General features: G+C 34.8%; 1 protein-coding gene across 8 annotated transcripts in view; it reads right to left on the bottom strand.

Annotated features, from left to right (window-relative positions):
• KCNH7 (potassium voltage-gated channel subfamily H member 7) overlaps positions 1-19,837 on the bottom strand; it is a 224,575-nt gene that overhangs the window by 80,102 nt on the left and 124,636 nt on the right. For 5 of the 8 annotated variants that reach the window (XM_080601183.1, XM_080601190.1, XM_080601189.1 and 2 more), the window contains exons 3-4: positions 11,651-11,806; positions 3,282-3,314 (exon numbers count right to left, since the gene is read on the bottom strand). In XM_080601183.1, the coding sequence (XP_080457309.1) occupies positions 3,282-3,314; positions 11,651-11,806 (189 nt within the window). The remainder of the gene's footprint in view (positions 1-3,281; positions 3,315-11,650; positions 11,807-19,837) is intronic. The other 3 variants (XM_080601185.1, XM_080601187.1, XM_080601188.1) reach the window with 1 other exon arrangement.

The raw sequence follows: 19,837 nt of genomic DNA, 5'->3' as shown, positions 1-19,837 counted from the left end.
TCACAATTCCAGGCTTCCACCTCCTCCTTTCAAACCTTGCTTCACTAAATAAGTAATTTGCAACTGACTTAATCTGCTGATTGTACTTATTCTCTGTGCCAGCCCAGCTAACCCTTAGACTTTCTAAATAGCAGAGCTTGGTCAAAAATACTTTTCCGATAAGAAAGGACACTTCTAAACTGTTGGCAGATGTAGTTATCTCCAAAGTCCTGAATTCAAATAGACTTTCCTTGCCTTCTGAAAGACTTTTGTATTCTGTCTCATATTTTGGGAGCTCAGAGGGGAAGATGTTTAGAATTCATGGAACCTAAAATATTTAAGCTCCTTCAGCATTTTCAAGGTATAAAAATTTTTATAGTCATAGTCTGTCATCGCTTGATTTCTCTGCCAGGAATCTGAAGTCTTTAGAGAGATAGGGAACTTCTTATTCTTAGAAAATGCAAATAATCTATAACATCAGACCTAAAGAATGGCACTGAATGCAAATGTCTTGAAAATATTTGTTTCCATGTTAGATGAGATGAACGTGATCTATTAAACTAGTGCTGTGTCTCCTCCTATGTTTAGGGCTAGTTGGAATACAGACTTCCTACCCCAAACGTATTTTTGAAAAGGTGTTATTTTATTGTTCTCAAGATTAAGACAAAAGCTTAGTCTTCAAAATTGCTTTGCTTTTAAAATGTTTGTTATTTTATATTAAAGAATTAGAAGTAAAATGAAGGTTTCAAATTGATAAAAAATAAAATGTTTTGATAGTTAAGTGAAAAAAAAGTGTAGGAAAAAGCTGTCCTTATATGGAAAAGCAAGACTATTGATTTTTTTAAGTGTTGAAATCAGAAATGTTAACATTAATGAAAAATGTCAGTTTTTAAACAGTAAATACCATCATATAGAATTTTGTGGTAGGGAAAAAAAAAAAAGGAAAGAAACAAACTTGGTCCAAAAAGACTTTATTATCAGCTCTGATTATGGTTGCAAATTCCCTGTCCCATGAATACAAATTTCATTCTGAAAATGGTGTATTCCAGAAAAAAACATATCTGAAAAAGAATTTCTTTCATAAATCAATATACTTGCAAAGCAAATAATTCTCCTATTTGTTCTGTGCAGGCATTTTGTTAACAGTGAAGGGGAGTATTTGGCCTGAATATTGCCTTGCTGCAGTGATGGTAGTTCTTAAAGTTCTAGTGGTGGAAATGCTTGCTTACATATTAGACACAGTAGTTAAGTCAAAGAAACACCTGCAACTGAGAGATCTTTACTTTTGCTGTTATTTCTGCAGTGGTTTTAAGGTTACTGGCAGATACTAGGTGCTGCTACAAAGTCTGTTTATTCCATGTCAATGCACGTGGAATTTCCAGTTTCCTACCCTGAGCATTGCAGAAAAGTAGCCCCAGATAGCAGCTAGGAGGACATAATGACTCCTCAAAGAGGGGTTAAACTAGATTTTGTAGTATCTCTAGTATTATTGTTACTTTCTTGCTGATGTAGAGAGGTAGAAAGTTGGCTTCAGGTAAGTCAGTGAAAGGGAAAATAAGTGGCACCATAGCTAGATTTAGTCTATTATGTTCTTGGCTTTCTTTAGGTTTACACTTTCCAAAATCAAATCCAAGGAGCTCAAATGCAGAAAAAGTTTGCACAAGATAAATTAAGTTGTAGAAACTGTCAGAACTGTTTTCTGGTGTGATGTACAACTTGTTCTAGGCTGAAGAGCCAAACTAAACTCTGAGCTGCCCATGTTAAGGAATAGCGTGCTACCTGTGGTACAGTGTATTTTACACTGAGAGAATTACAGGAAGAGTCAATTATGATAGTTTTTTGTTTGTTTGTTTGTTTGTTTTCTTCTTCTCCCCAGTTCTTTTCCCCCAAATGTAGAGAAGCATATACAAGTGGATCATTTTCTTACTCTGCTCATTAAATAACCTTCATAATTTGTGTCTCTTTCTTTTCAGGCAGGAAAAAGAAGGAATATCTAATTATTAACTTTAGAAGCTTATATTTATAATTCTCAGGTACTGCAGACACTTTTTTTTTTTTTACACTTTGGTATGTTCTACTTTAATTTTGGCATTTCAGTTATTATACTTATAGTTTTCTCTAAAATTTAAGGTTGCACTTGAACTCTATCCATATCAGTAACAGCAATCTTCTTCATGTTCCCTTGTAAGTGAGAAAGATATTTTATCTTTGTGATGGTGATATCATATTTTTGTCCTGAGGCTGTACTTCTGAAAAGTAGTATTGAGAATGTCTAAGAGAATAATATGATTCCAGATCCTCCTGGTTACTAATAGGCCCGTGAAATGGCCTATCAAAACATGACTGATAAAGCTAAAAATGGGAAAGGAATGAAGTTTCTGACCACACACAGGGCTATGCTTGGTTGGCTAGTGAATCTAGTCTGAACAGTGTTCTCAGGGTTTTTCTGAAAAGAGAGAATGGTGATATCCTTGGATACTAACATAAATTTGTATATTTACCGGTCTGGTTTTCTTCACATTTGTTAATACAGATATCATTATAGTAGATTTTATCCATATAGATGTTAAGCTTATAGGTATAGGTGTTACAGTGGTTTTGTGAAAAAAGCCATATGAAAATATAATTTTGGGCCTCTCAGAGATTTTACTTCTTGCATTTTTATTTCTTAGACGTAGTTAAAAGTGGAAATGAAGAAAAAATTAAATAACTGTAAAGAAACAAAATAGCAAGCATCACACTAGCTATTATATGCAAAGAATTTATTCAACTAGCACAGTATTTTGCTGTCTTGCTGTGAGAACATGGTGGTTTTTGGTAGCTGGGAGAATTCATTTCATGTATTAAATAAAGTTCTCCAAAAAGTCTCAATCCTTTATCACATCAGTTACCAGACTTCATAGAACAGACAATGTTGTTTTTGTCTGAGACAGGAAGCCTGAAGAAGTTCTCTTGTTTTAACAGTGAATTTATATACCATTTCCAAATTCCACAATGTATTTTGTCTCATACATTGAAAGTTCTTGTATTCAGAGCATAAAAAAAAATCAATCAGTGGTAATAAGCTGAAAAGTATCACTACATTTGAATTTCATATCTCATATAATTATACTAAATTTAATAGTTTAGATGTTATATCCATAGTTTTGCAGAAATAAGTATTCAGAGAGTGGGAGCAAGAGCCACATTTTAACTTGCACTCTTCTAGAATTATGTAAAATGTAATGAGATCTTGAAGTATTAGAAACAGAACAAAGCAATAAAAGGGCTTTAGTAGATAGAATTTTAGAAGATAGATTTACCTGAAGAAGAGCCACTCGAAAGGTTGTTACCATCTGAAATACAATTGAACTAGATTTACAAAAAGCTTTAGCTTTAAAAGAGACAGGTTCAGAAAATAAACAGACTATTAAGAAGGTTGAATATCAAATTTCCACACATTTTACAAGCAAACTCAAGTATCTTGAATTCACATTCAATATAGGTAATCTGCAGAAGTAAAAGTACATTGCCTTTTTATTTGGAAAATTTAAGAACTATTCCATAAAGAAGTACTTGGATAATTACTCAGTTTTGTAACATAGATCAGTATATATTTCCAATTACCAAGTTTTAAGGTTAGCTAATACAGACAGAAAACTAAAGTAGATGTATCCAGACCAACGTGCTATTTCTCATGAGACAGAACATCTTCTAATTTCTTATGGAGCATGTCTTTGCTAGGAAATGCCTGTTTTGTTTGGAAGAAACTTACAAAAAAGTTGAATAATTCAAAATCTTCTTGGGGACAATAGGCTTTATTCACTGACACTTGTTCAGAGTGTGACCTCAGAGAAGTTTCATATCCCTGTCAGGGCTCACTTATTCCATCTCTTCATGGGATGAACTCTTCTAACTACACGTCTCATGTCTCTGCCAATTGCTTTCAGGTCTTTGAAATGCCCAGCTTGCCTATGTACTGTGCTCATTAATAGAGTCAAGTAATCATGATAGGATTCTACATATGAGAAGTAAGACGCAATGGTTGTAAAGCTCCTCATTTTTATCTATAGATTTATTTTGTTTGCTTACCTAAAAATATCATCTCCTCCATGTTGAATCACTTAAATAACAGAACATATTCCTTATGACTATATTCCATCTGAGAGCTTCTCAAATCCATTTAAACTTTTTTTTTCCTATCTAGTAGTACTTTTGGTCTAAGCTTGAGATATGCTGATAAATGTTAATTTCTCTCTTCAAGATTAAAATATTTAATTCAATTTAACAAAATGCATAGATGTGTTAAGTTCTCTGTACTAATTCTTATTATGAATAATAGAGAAATATGTCTTAATTGAGTTATTCCATCAGAGAATGATACAAAACTGACTACCTTTATACTTCCTTGAGGGTATGTATTATAACTTGGGATGATTTTGCAAAATCATTATCCTGGCCTTCAAGTTATCTCACAGAACCCACCTGTTTTCACTATCCTTGAAAAGAACAAACAGGAGATCTGCTAAAAATATAGGACTGGAAGAGACCTCCTGGATCTAGTTCAAACCAGGAATCCTTTTCATGCTCACTTCCCATACTTACTACTTATCTATTTAAATAGCAAAAGGAAAATTTGCAGGGTCTCTGCACAGCCTGTTTATTGTCAGTTTGTGTTCCTTTTCCTGTCATCCAGGCTGCACAAGTCACCTCCACTGAAAGCTGTGTCATTCCCTTTGTTTGGTTTGTAATCTCTTTAAGCAGAGATTGCCTGCTTTTATTGAATGTTTGTATAAGATACAGCACAATAGGGCTGTGATCCTAGCTGGGAGAGGCTGTAATGCAAACAGCTAATTACAGTGACTAGAATACAGTGAGGCTTCCTTTCTAGTCTGAATCCCAAAAATAACCACCATGAGGAAAGGAAATTTAGCCACCGTACTTGTATTTCTCTGTCTGTAAAACAAGACTTAATACAGTTTATTTATCTTAATGAGCGTTCTGTTAATTAGGTATTTGTGGAGTACTCTGAAGGTGAAAGTACCAAAGGTCCTTCTGTCCTTTACTGCTGATAGTTGTTTGGCTATGTTCCTTTGCTAAGTGTTCCACACTGCCTCAGTTCACCTAACATTCCCTGTAATTTACCTTGGAGACAAATACACATATTGACATTGGGTTGTCAGAGCTATGCTGCTGGTTGGCTAGATAGAAACCTTTGTCCTCCTGGACACAGTTTTTCTTGACTAGCCCTCACTTATGATGAATTTGCTCCCAGTGTTGCAGCTAAAAATAAGACCCTAGACACATTTCTCATCACATTTTGGGCAAAGTCAGGGGTTACTATTGCGTATACGTGTCATGTTCGATGTGGCAAGTGCCTGTGCATCAGACAGTATACAATATTTCATGACAATTTTGTTGTCCAAATATGTTAAAAAAAAAATATATATGCTTAACTCTCACTAAATTGCTATGCTTACTCATACAGCAGTGTTCTGCATGGAGAAACAATATATCTGTTTTTGAATTAACTCTTACTTAAAGAAAAGGCCTGATCTGAATTTCAGTTGTGCTTGTTTTATTTGTAACTTCAGTGACTGCAGTAAGCATCCTTCCTGACATGTAGCTCCATTGCTAGGACCAGAACAGAGACAAACTTTGTCAAGTATAAGCACTGTTAAGGATCTCATTGTTTGAGAAGTTTTACTAATCATTACTAATAATGTTTTAAGCTGTTTTTAGAATATTATTAGCCTTTTCATTTTGTTTGAACTTTATCCAAAAAGTAGGCATTGACTGGATGTATTACAGATCCTCTCATTTGCATAAGAGGAAGAAACACAAGAAATTATTCCAGGGTGTCTTTAATAGGCTTATAGATTTTGAAGGGATAAAATGATAAAGGAATCCCCAAATAACCATCCTTGGCAGAATGCAATTATGTGCTTAATCAAATAACTTTCTGGGCTTTCTCCCATGAGGTAATGAGCAATGTATTGGGGAACCAATATTTGCTTTTAGGTTAGTACTTTAAACTAGTCAAAATATTTGGAAGCTAATTTCACACAAGTTTTATTCATTTATTGTATCTGACTGTGGCTATTTTAACCTATGTATTAGAAGGAGTTTTTTTTTAGAAAGGTCTGGAGTAAATGTTAGAAAAAATGCTTACAAGTCATTAAAAAAACAGTGTGCTCTAGGTGGGGCAGAGAATGAAAACAACTCAGAACTAGGGTTCTCAGAGTTTTTTCTCATCTTGTGCATGTGTGTACATTACAATCCCACAAAGAGTCTACTCAGTAGAAAAATTACAGTTACATTCTTCATATTGAAGTCAGCCCTCAGATCTATGGCATGCTGTCAGTGGGAAATGGCTGGAGATTTTCTGTGTCCATTCTGTGTCATGATTGATTTTGATCTTTTGCAGTTACTAGACTAGCTTTACAGACACAAAGTATTCCACAGCTGTGAAGAACAGAATCAAACGCCAGGAGCAAATAATAATTCATGCCACTGGCTCCTTAAATTTCTGTAAAAATTCATTGTCAAATTGATGGAGTATATGAGCATGCCAGACTGGAATGTTTGACAGATTTGGGAATAAAATCGGACACTTACATTCCCTTTCCTCAATGGATGGTTTAAAAGCAACATTCATATGCAAAAGCTATCCTAGCTTAACACTTTATTGAAAAAATAGTTTAATGAAGTCTGTACAACACACTTTACAGGAATTGTTATCTCATTTTGGGACTATTTTGGTTAGCAACTATTACTAGTAGACTTAAATTTAAATGATAATGTAAGTGTTCACACAGGCTTTTTGCTAAACTGGTATAAAATCGTATATCTTCTTGAATTAGTCCATTCTAGAATATCTACAGAAAGGACTGTTTTTCTTTTAAACAGTGAATCTAACAGGAGCAGGTTCTCTTTTTCTAGAAATGTCTTGCTAAAAATCCTACCTAATTCTTTCAGTAGGAGTTGAAAATAATAAATTGGCAAATGATTTGATTCATGAAAATTTATGACCAACAATTTTGGGATTCATTGCTTACCACTGTAGTGACAATCAGGCAAATGTTAGCTTATCAGTTGTGGCAGAGAACAGCCCATAAGCACTAGCTGTTACAATATGAATAAAAACAATTTTTTAGGGCCTATGTAACTTGAAATGTTGATTTTAACGCTCTAATATGCTAAACAAATATACTGTCACCTAACAAGAAGGTATTTATGTCTTCAAGCATTTCACAAAAATAGTGAGGTGGGATAAAGTTATGAAGTGTCTCTCTCTTTGGTTACAGAAGTTAATTTCTGGAATTATAAAACATTTACATGTTCTAAGAAAAAGAACACAAAAAGCAAACGAACTCATTAAATTTGTGAAGTAAGAATCAATAGAATTCTCATATCTGCAAATGCGACAAATATTAGAGCAATTGGATGATGAATGGACATCTATAGCAGAAATCAATTTCTGTAAGTCTCCCCTTAACTGCACATTGTGCAGAAACACCCTCACTGGAAAGAAGGGTGTTGTTCAGTTATACATTAAGTGCTGACAGAAGAAATTTCCTTACTTCTCTGAATATAAAGATTGGACAGATAGAGCATTAATTTAAGTTGGTTAGAAGTTTAAACTAAAAGATATGCCTTTTTTTTTTTTTTTCCAAAAGGAGACATATGAAGAAAAACTTCCTTTGTTTTATTAGTGAAATAGCATGCATTGAAAAGTAGAATTGTGGCAAAATGCAGAAACAATGAAACAGAAGAGTGAAAAATCAGTTGGCTGTGAATTCTGGCATGCCAGGATTTTTCAAATTTAGCTATTTCATTATACAAACACTGGTCAGACTACCATAGAGAACTGATGATAAATTCTTGCAAGGAAGAATAAAGGGAATAAAAGGATCAGCTGAAAGGATTTTTTCTTTGCTGTTGTGAAACCAATATCTTCGCTTTTCACATTAGTGCCCATTCAGCTTTTTGATGCGTATGAGATAGGAGCTCTTGAGCACCAGACTAGAAAGAATTCTATTTATGCTAGGTGTGGTCATCAAACTCCTGGCATCTTAGCGTACTTTTAAAAAAAAAATCTATCATAATCTGCCAGGCCCAATGGTGAAGCAGAACTTAGCTCTGTTAGCCATCAGATTGGCACAAAACAAAAGACAGGATCCCAGTCCCAAATAATTTGTGAACACTCTTTTAAATATTTTTCAGTATTCAGCTGGTAAATTTTCAATTTTCTGCCCATCCAGGACTAAATACAGCCTCTGCATTCAATCTAGTAAATGTCAGCTGCCTTCCATTGGTCTTTAATTTGTTCACAGAACACTTTAACAAACTACAATCCTTCTTTTCTGTGTACCAACCTTCAAAACCAGAATGAATTGTGTATTTAGCATGAAATGCTTTTTCTTAGAATGTATCAGATTTCAGCATGAGGAGCACTGTGATAAGTGGTCTTGTTCAAAATGGTTGGCTGCAGCTGGCAGGATAGATGCTTTTAGAAAAAGGAAAAGTTTTCAAAGTTCCACTTGATAAATTTGATGTCAACTCTTAATAAATCAATTAGAGGAAGAATGGTAGTATGGAAGAGTTATCTTATTTTCTAGGGTCAGGAAAATAACTGTGATTTTTTTTGTTTCCCATACACTTCTTAATTCTTCTCTCCTGCAATCTGACTCAGTCATTTTTATTTTCTCTCATGTTGAAAAGACACTCTAATATGAGAAAACTCGATCAATGAGCTCTGGAAAGAAATCTTTCATGATCTGTGTCCTTCTGGGTGGTAGATGCTAATGCAATCTGAAATCTTTTGTCTTTTGTCATTAGCTGTTGCTTATCTTGGTCGTTTGTCACAGATGCATTGCAGTTGTTATATGGCTGGTTCCTTCTCTATTTTTATTCTCTAAATTGGTTGTTGGATTTGAAGGGATTTTGTTTCTTTTTCTTTTCTTTTTTTTTCTCCCCTGTGTGAACCAGTGCCCATTATTGTCCATTTTGTGTGTCATCCAATGAAAACAGATCACCTGCTTTACCTGATGTTGTATATTCTAAATAGAGTAAGATGAAATATGAACTTCATCCTAGAATCTGCTGTTTGCCTTTCTTATGGTGGGAACACAACTGAATTGAAAAAAAAAAAAAAGGAAAAGAAAAGAGAAGATGTTTTTACTAGGAAATGATTCACCTTTTTTTTTGTGACTCGTATTGCCTCATTGCTCTGTCTCTTGTATTTTCTGTATTTCAAGGTTTTGTGTTTGTTTGTTTTAATTCAAATCTACCATTGGCCTGTACTCATCTCCAGGTTTTTCTGGATAACTTGCACAGATTGGCCTCTTGAAAATCCTATCAGCCAAGAAGAATTTTTGGCTATGTAGCATATTGTGTCACCATCCTGCCCACATAACAGTCTACTCTGAGACCACAACAACTAGGTGGAAGAGCAGCCATGTGCCTGCTCTAGTTTATGGCAGCTTCTGGCATCTGGCTGAACCCACTAGCTGGAAAATGATTTGAGTTACCTTTTTTCCCTCCTTTTAAACCTTGAACTTTCTCAGTTGTGTATCGCACTTGGAGCCCCAACTATGCATTTTTAAAGAACTCGGCAAGGAAATTCCCTGTGCATAAATACTGTAAAACAAGAGGAGAATGTCTTGACTAAGTGTTTTTTTTGCCAATGTCCTCTTTAGCAGCTTTTACTTTAAAATATGGCAAGTGTCAAGACTTGAAAGTGTACACAGCAGAAAAAACAGCTCTTTTTCAGGACATGAAGCTCCTTTTTTTTTTTTTTTTTTCCCAATTGGTATGTTACATTATTTTTGTAAATCGTACCACATTATTTGTATTACAAAACTGTATTTAAATGCAGAAGTGTTGAAAATGCACAAAATCATGGCAACCTGAAATAGAAACAGAATATGAGTGGGGTTTACTTGATGTAAGTTTTATATTTATTTTTTTTTTTTTTTCTGATGGAATTTATTTCTTCTGATACCCCCTAATTGTATTTTTACCATAAAATTACTGGAAATGTTTTCTTCAGATATCAAGAAAAAAATGACCATTTAAAAAGAACAGAATACAGAAAGGAAGTATAAAATAAAAGATTTAAAATATGTATTATGAAGAATATTAAAAAAGTCTTTTTTAAAAGCTTGTGATATTTCACAAACAATAATTATTGGCAGTCTGCTAGGTTGCAGTAGTAGTAACTTTTCATAGTTTTACATCTACTGCCACTGTAGAGTTAAACAGATGTAACTGGGATGACTTTGGCCCATATGGATTGATTTGGTCAGAGCTCTTTCTCCATACTGAATGAAACTACTAATTTATAGGCCATCACCATTAATTATAGAAGTAAACTACAATGTTTTAAAAATGTGAATTATTCAGCAATATTTTGGGGAAGGGGGATTTATGTATTTTTTTTGACAGTCACAGAGCTTTGAATGAGATCTCTTGCATTTTGTCCAGAGGATACACTGCAGAAAGTCTAGATTATGAAGAATGGCAGAGACCGCTTTAATCAAAAGGAATTTAGTAATGCTGTTATGCAGTGCTACAGCCCTGCTTCTCACAATCTCCTCAACATAACTGAACTAATAACAGCATGTCATCACTTAAGGTAGTGCCTAGTGCTTACATTGGGAAAGTTTTCCCCTCGGTTCCTGCAGTGAAGATCATCTTTGTCTCCTATCTAGAGAAAGCTGAAGTGTTGATTTGACTATCAGAAAATTTAGGTTCCAGGTCCCTTTATCATACTAACATTAAAGATTATTAGAGTGTGAAAAGGCATTTTCCAACTGTTGTGTTTGCCAACCAGACTCTGGCGAGAGCGTTAACATTCACTGTTAGATCATGCTGCGCTTTACTAAGAGCTTAGACAAATGGGGACGTGTTCTGGAAATTTTGGAGTAAGAGCAGAGTATGTGAGTGGAGATGCAAAGCAGAAAAGATCGTGTGCTGTTGCTGCACAGAGTGAAGGTCAGCAAAAAAAGTACACATTCTGCATATATATACAGAAAGCTAAACAGTCTAACTGCATAAGAAGAGGACTTTTGTTTTGTAGAAGGATTTCTGACTTTAACAATACTTACAAGTGGAATGAAAACAAAAGCATTTCCTGTATATCCAAAGAAACCCACATCCTTCAAGCCAATCCAAATAATTCGATTTGATAAAATCAAGATGTTTAATTTTGCTTCAAATACTTTTTTTTTTACTTATTTTATATTTTTAAATCAAAGTTAATCAAACCTTCTGCCAACTTTTTTTTTTTTTAATTAGAAAGGAAAATAGAAATATTCCATTTAAAATAAGTTAAGGTGAAATATTTTGTCTATATCATAATGCTTTTTTTTTTTTCAGTTTTCAGTTCATTAACAGTTTTTGTCAAGGGTAATGCACTTCTGTGAAATGTTTTCCTTTTAATGAATTTTTATTTTCTAGCACTACACGTAAGATCAATGGTGTTTGTACTACCAAAGATTCGATAGATTATCTTGCTAACTTTATAACAGACTTGCTAAATTTTATTTCCTATTGTCTTGAATTCTATTTTAAATGAGTCAGGCAATGGTGACTGCATCTTTTTTTTTTTGTTATTGGTATTGCTCAAGTTAATTACTCTCTATGCTAAGAGTAGAGGTAAGAAGAGAACTTTCAATGAGTAACTTACGATTTACAAGTTTGGATGGCAATATTGGGTTGCACTTCTCAGGAGATGCAACGTTTTCTTCATCTGTTACATACTCAAAGTTAATAATAAACATCATTGCTACTCCCTCTTGATTTTTCACTGGAATTATGTGGGTGTTGCAGATGAAGGTAGATCCTGCATATGGAGAAAAAAAAAAAAAGAAAGAAATGCATAAATGAAAGGAAACTTAATTATTTTTCATTCCAGTAATTCTAGTTACACCAACAGATAGTGAAGAATATTTCTTTGAATTTAATGATTGAACATCAAACACACTATTCTTTAATTTAAACAAGAGCATTTACACAGAAAGAAATACATCTTTCAATAATTTATCAGATTATTACCTCTTCCAAAAAATCTCATATTTAAAATGTCAAAAGTAGCAATGCGAACACTGTTCCAAACACAACACTAGTGAAGAAAGCAGAACCCCATTCTTCTAAATGTCAAACATTCTTTGAGCTTTTGGTTCTATTACAACAGGCTGAATCATTCATTAAATATTTATGGGTGTAAATATATCACTATTCTTATTTTAGCTCTCATTCTTTTGGGGGCTGTATAATGTTGTTTAGGTTTGTGTTAACAATTATATTTGTTATCAATCTGATCCTACAAGGTTTTATATTCTATCACAAAAAAAATCAAAATTGTGGTAATAATTTTCAATAATTTTTGGTAGTATTTGACTTAAGTGTTACATACAAGTTAGAGCATGATTTAAAAAGTACCCTACTTTGCATAAATATGGAGCATACCATGTACTGAAATGAACAGAAGGTGTAATTTCTTAACACCTCTAGTACTCAGGGTGTTCTTGTTCAAATGCCTAATTAAAGATTTAAAGAATGTTTTGTGTTAATTTTTCCAGTGTAACTTTTTATAGAAGTTTCATTTGACAAGGTCATTAGTTTTGATTTAATTCCCTCTTATACTAACAGAATATAGTGGTTCCAAAAATAATGTGATTGCTGTAAGCAATACGATAATGTGCTAAAAGCTTCTTGCAAACACAACTGTGAGATGGTGTCTTTCTGTGATAAATGGGGACTAGTTTAATGTACATCATCTGCAATTTATCCATTCAAATGCGGTAATCGCTGAAACTTGACAGGCAGTGCAGTTTGACAAAAACAGATCCCGATCTAGGTTACACATAATTTATTATTATTATTATTATTATTATTATTATTATTATTATTATTATTAATTTATTTATTATTTTTTGATAGTGAAGAGAGAGATAACAAAGATTTATATGATTATAGCCAAGATCAGATTCTGGCTCCTCATATTTAACGTAGCACTTGCTATAATGTGGAATGTATAGCAGTTTGAGCTGTGTATAAAATTGACATGCTGGCCTTTCAAGTTTTGCAGCTGTGCCTTCAATCCATTTAATAAAACAGTTAAGCTGTGGCACTTGCCACAGTTTCCATGGTAACAAGCTCAATGTCTTTAGTAAACAGAAAATAGGCAATTTAAGACTGTTCCTTTAGAGCTAAAAATAGAAGTGCTGCAGGCCAAGCATTGCAACATAGACTGGTTAAACAGAGGGTCTGAAGAGAATTTAGAAGTAATCTTTGTGTTTTCAGCTAATTGATAAAAATACATATTGAGTTTAAGCAGTCAAAATGATATTTATTTAATCACTTGGAAAGAAAAGCTAACATGTTTAAAAAAAGAAAAAGAATTCATGATATGGATTGTGTTTTGACATACAGATTTATAGGTTGAGCAGATACCCCCCGACACAACAACCCTGACAAACAAAGGGCTGGACGTGGGGATAGGCTGAGGAGTGCACGGATTTGAAGAACACTGTACTCCACGGGTTGAAATGTTGATTAATTTTTGCAAACAAGGATGAGAATAAGCCGCACACTTCTTTAAAAGCTTGCCTGCCTTTTGAAGGCAAGGATATTTCAGCTTTTGAAATGCTTCCCGCAGTGCTAAGTAATGACAGTATCTCCCATTTATGTAGAACATTCTGCTCTCAAGCATTTACAAATTTCATTTGGTGTGGACGTAGGGATTTGCATCTCTGGACAGATACAGAAGCTGTTTAACAGCCCACAGGGTAAGAACATGACAAAAGGAGCACAGGGTTAAAATCACAGCTATATGTAGAAACATTTTGGGCACAAAGAATGGGAAGGGTCCATATCTGGTACAATTCACCATAGTTTCTTTGAAGACCAATTGCACCAGCAGGCCAGTGAGTCCTTGTAGCCCATTAGGCTGAAGTTTTTCCAAGACACTTAGGCTTTTAAAGTGGCATGGAATATTTATTTTGTGTGAATGATTGAAATTGGAATTCCACAACTTGCGCAAAATACAGTGCCCGTCACAGTGGCTGTTAGTTTTTGTCTCTAGTACTGAAGTGATTATCTTCTATACACTTATTAATGTCTCTCTCTATTGAAATGGCAATAAGGGAATGTAAAATAACAAGGAAAACCTTAGTGATGGAAATAGAAGAGTTAGGTATATAGAAAGATTATTGCTTTGAGTAGTTGGATTTGATGGCAATAAATAAATATTAAGAAGTGGCCTGTTTATAAACAATCTTATTCTGCATTTGCACTCCGCCATTCAATAATTCTTCATTACACTGACCATGTTTACTCTGTTTTGTCTCTATACTAAAATATTTCAAGGGTAAGAAAGGCTTCTGATAAGCAATAAAAATTATAATGAAGTTTCTGAAATTTGCATTTCTCATCTACTGGCACAGGGCATGTAGTTAATATGATCAGCATAATACTGAAAGTTATACCTTTAATCAATAGATTCAATACCCAGCAATATTTCTGGATTTTCTGAAGACTACCATTGATGAGTAATCATGAAATATTCCTCTTGTGCTGACTTGACATCATCATTGGAGGTGATAAAGTAGAAAAGCTGGATATATTTATGTCAGCTTGAATTCCATAGTTAAAAGGGCTTGTTTTTTTTGTTTCGTTTTGTTTTATTTTGTTTTGTTTATGGCACTTTAAAGACCACTCTTTCATCTAGCTGATTTAGTGGCAAAATATCCATTTGTGAAGAAAATGTTCTTCTCCCCTATATGCTGTTTGGACATGGTTCTGTAGTTCTGTATTCAGTACTATGATTTCACAAGACCAGACAGGGGCTGTTATAAAACAAACATCAGCAACAATATATATTTAAGAAATAAGGATATAACATATGTTGGGTTTATATAAGGATTTATTGCATTATTTGAGCAATTTGAAGCCAAGTCCATTTAAATATCTGGCTGCTTAGTGTTTAAAGTTGATTTGCTTCACAGAAGCAGTACAAAGCAGGTACATCAAATCAATTAATCTGGCTCATAAAGTCTATGTACCTTTCCAGTGGTTTTCTATAGAACATTTTAGGACAGATTTGTATCAGGATGCATCTTCTAGATACAACTGCAGTCATTTATTTATATTATAATAGCTCCCATTATAAGCATTTGGGAGAGTACAATACAAAAATACAACAGTGAAGGCATTCCAAATTAGAAGGGCCTGCATTCTTATATGCAAAACTGTGACATGCAAACTTTGAAAAATGACCCATCCTGAACAAGTGTTACGATTCAACCATCCCGGGAACAATGTTTTTACAGGCCATTACATGTGCCAAGTACAGAGGATCTCTGAAAAATGAGACGCTGTGCCATTTAGGTAATTGTCCTAATTCTGCAAAAGCCCCATGTTTCGCATAGCCAGCACCCTTGGAAATCTGTCATGGTTCTGCAGGATAACTCTAGAGCCTTGCTTTACAAAATGAGTCTGACAGTTCCTAACTGCATTTCACCCCCCCCCCCCCCCCCCAAAAAAAAAAAAAAAAAAAGGACTCTCCCACTTCAGTGTGAATTTGAGGACTGCCTTCACTGTAGCCAAGACTGGTTCCAATGTGTTTTGGAACCACTTGGCACCCTGTGCCAAAGCATTTATAACTTCTCAGTTGTTTTTCTTTTGTTTGTTTCTGAAGCTGCTGTGGCCAATTGAAGAAGGCTATGAAAAGAAAGATGTTGAGTATGTCCTCTGTGTCTGTATATGTATTTCTGGATGGGCTGACCTCATACAAGAGTTTGCTAGACATATGATAATGTTCTACTGCTGCAACCTACATGTAGTCCAATATAGTTAGCCATACAATCCATAGGTACTTCTTCTCATTTAAAATTGAAGATGAGAAGGAATACATCAAAGCAGGACAGAGAGAGTCGACAACAACAGCTTGTCTACTAAGAAACAGGATCAAAGGCAGTTAAAAATTAGAGGCAGAGATACTGTGCATGTTTCCAGAGCTAGACAGTCCTGTTCTTTGTTTAAAGGCAGATCTAAATGAAAAACACGGGTGAATCTTGCATAAAATCTTGTAAGAATTTCGCAATGTGACAATTTTATGATAGGGACAGGTGAAGGAAGCTCGATATTCTTTGTATTTTTATGAAATAATCAGCATGTTTATTTTGGAAATAACTGCTCTCCACTTCCCCCCAGTATGATCTCACATTTTGTTATCAAAATAAATGCTTATCTCAAAGGCAGAAATTTTGAACATATCAATTACAAATGTAGAGCCTATATCTTAAAATTTAATTTAAGATCTTAAACTATCAGTTATAGTAGAAATGCTATATTCCCTTTAAGAAAGGGCTGACTTCCATAAAAACAAAGAACACCATGTAACCAGTTGTACTGTTACCAGTTGTCTGTTATTCACAGCCTTGGTCTCGAGTCCTTTCCTTACAGCATTGATGATGGGGATTGCCCAATATTAATAAACACTTTGGGGAAAGGAAAGGGAGATCATCTTGGGGAGAATTATTGTGGAAGATCAGAACTGCTGTTGGTTTTGCCTGTCCTTCATGTAGTTGTTGTCTTTGGGGCAAGAAGCCAAGATATGGCTCTCTATCAACTCCTTAATTCCCCAAAGCCAGTATCATCTTCCCTCCAACACGCTACCTCTACAGACACAAGGAAGCATCTCTTCCTACTTCCAGATTGTGATTCATCTTGGAATGTTATCTTCTCTGTTTATTCAGGTCCAGGGCAATACTTGTCCAGCCTTTTAAAGTCTTGAATATTTAAGTGAAAGCCATGAGGGATGATGTGTATTGTGATGTGTGGGCTTACCTTGACCAATCAAAGGCTGAAAATTTATTTTGTTGTGTTTCTATTCAAGCACAAGCCAGGAAAAATGTCACACATAACAGGCAATCTTACTTTCAGTGTATTTGCTGGAAAGGTTTACTACCTTTCTAAAATAAGACCAAGTACATTATTCTTGTAGTGTTAAGCTGAAACTAGTGATGTGCAGATCTTACCAAATTTCACTAGATTTTATGTTAAAGGGCCCCATATGCTTTTGCAAGCCTGCTTCTGTGTCAATTATAACTATTTATTAACAGATTTTCACTATGTAGTCTGCCTGTTTGTGTAATAAAAATGAGTAGGAGAGTGACTGAATTTGCCCTGAGAAAATTGCCCAGCCCTTAGTGGTGTAGAATCAGATCACTGGAGAAAGATACGACATAGCTACTTGCTCAGTTCAGTAACAACTCCATGAAAGAAACTTCAAACAAATATTTTTGCCCGTTTTTACCTGCAGCTCTTTGTATCTTTGCACTTGATGTCATTTATTCAGACCTTTGGAGACATCTGAGGTCTAAAGAGCCTGTGTCAAAACTTTGGCTCTAACAGAAGGAATCACCCTTGGATGTCCACCCCTCCCTCTCCCTTCATTTGTTATGTAGCTGCCCACATGAGAAATAGAAGAAACAATGCTAAGGCTAAAAATGATAATATTTGCAGCCATAAAGAGCATGTATTCTAGGAAACCCATACTGCATTGCAGATGTTGCCTGTTGCTGCTCTTCAAATTGTACAGGTATTATTTTACTTTTTATTTAAGGTGGTGTGACTGAATCATAAAAACAAGTGTCTTATCCAAAGCTGCATCAAAAATGAATGAAGATAAGGGTAACACAAAGATACTCTAAATTCCCTTTTCACAACTGAATTTGTTGATACCAGCCCTGTGCTATTAAAATGTGTCTAGTGTATTTCCACACAGAACTTTGGGTAATAGGTTGTACAATCCGCTTACTTTTTTAATTGTATCTTCTGAGCTATGTCTTTATGTCATCCTTTTCCAGTTCCATCTGACTGAAAATGAACTTCTTGTGTGGCAAGAATGAGGAATTCACAAGCTTCCCATTAAACATACTGCAGATGTATCTGTATGACTGACTCTTAGATTTATTGCAGAGTAGCAACTAAAAATAGATGGCAGGTTGAAATGTATTGTACCCCTCTTCAATTGAATAGCTATTTTTAAAGAGGATGGGTAGAGACAAGGCAGAGTGCATTCGGCTGATATTTATTAGTGAGATTTCAGTGATTAAATGGGACCTGTTCCCTTTGACATTTCACTCCACCCTCCATATCAAATAGGTATTCCATCACTGAAATGGTTGCTGATACTAAGATATGATTAATGTACTGACATAGGTTTTGTAAGATATTAACTTATAGTGTTTAGAGATGAGGGAATAATTTTTAAACTAACAAACACCCTCTGGAGTCTATGGACAAGTTCATAAACAATTGGAGTGTGCTATATAAATCTCATTTTCTCTCCCTGTAATCACATTTATAATATAATTCAATAGCTAGATAAATACTATTCAACTCCTTGCTCCAGCATTTCTTATATTACTGCATTGGCACAATTAATGCTAACCTTCTAATTATAATATCTACACCTACACTAATAGAACTGTGGTCATTAACTGTAATGCTGAACACATTTTATATGGGAGGACAGTTTCCTAGTGCTTTATTATTTAAGCATATATAAACACATACAGAAGATGCAGAACAATTAAAAATATGGCAAATAAAGAAAAGCAAAATGAAAAATAAACAAAGAGATGTTACATGCCCATGAAGTAGAGACTAAAAAGAACCTAGAGTGAAAAATGTTGAAAACTATATAGAAGAAAGGCTAAAGACTTATTTAAGTCCCACAGTTAATGCAGCAAATGCAAGACAGGCTTTTTTCTTTCTGCCTAGTTGACCTCAAAACTACATTTGAGTTTTTCCAGAGTGGGTATCGCTGGAGAACAGACTGAAGTCAGTCGTGAATCCTCTCTCAAACTGACCTTTCTTGGAGATACACTCTGGTGTACACATAGCGGGGTGAGAGCTTGGTCTGAAATTGTTTTCTGGATGGGTTCTTGTTCATAGTTTGCAAAGCAGGTGTGTGACTTGGAATTGTTTAGGCCCTAATTTTAGTTTAGAACCTCTATTATGCATTGGCTTTTTCTTCCAGAAGAATATAGCAAGTAGTGCTGCTTTTGAAAAACAACGTTTCTGACTTGTTAATGAGAATATTTCTGTCTCTGCTTGTGTAGGTAAGTATCTGGTGCCTGATTCCTTGCATCCCTGAGTGCACCATGCGTGTTACCACGTGTTACCAGATGCTAAACAGTTAGACACGGCAGGTCTGGGCAGATTTCACAAAGGGCTACATCTCCGGAAAACCTTAATTATTAGTCTGTAAACACTTTGCAAGCTGAATGTTGAATAACCAGGGAAGATTTTTTATTCTTTTGTGTTATATATTACAGACCATGAGAGTTATAGAATGGTCTAGATTAGAAAAGACCTTCAAGATCATCAAGTCCAACCATCAACCTGACCTGCTGAGTCCCATCACTACACCACGTTCCTTAGTGCCATGTCCACACATCTCTTAAACACGGGATGGGGACTCTACCACTTCCCCGGGCAGCCTGTTCCAATGCTTAACCACCCTCTCCGTGAAGAAAATTTCCTGGTCTAAACCTCCCCTGGCGCAACTTCAGACCATTTCCTTGCATTCTGTCACTTATCACTTGAGAAAAGAGACCGATACACTCCTCACTGCAACTTCCTTTATGGTTTTCATCTTGTTTTCTTAGCATGAATGCTTGTATACTTGCAATACAGTTGTGGTGATTACAGGATATAGTACACTTGGTGAATTTCATAACTGAACTTTTTAAGAGGAAACAGTGCAAGCAAGAGTGTGCTATTCGTGAAAAACTGAAATGTTTCACTTAGACATTTTCAAAATGAAGTATTTAATATTTTTAAAAGACTATTTAGAAGT

Source organism: Anser brachyrhynchus (genome assembly GCF_964034855.1).
Source record: "Anser brachyrhynchus genome assembly, chromosome: 7".
Classification (NCBI taxonomy): domain Eukaryota; kingdom Metazoa; phylum Chordata; class Aves; order Anseriformes; family Anatidae; genus Anser; species Anser brachyrhynchus.
Note: the sequence above shows the minus strand (reverse complement) of the source record. Positions and strands in the feature narration are given on the sequence as shown.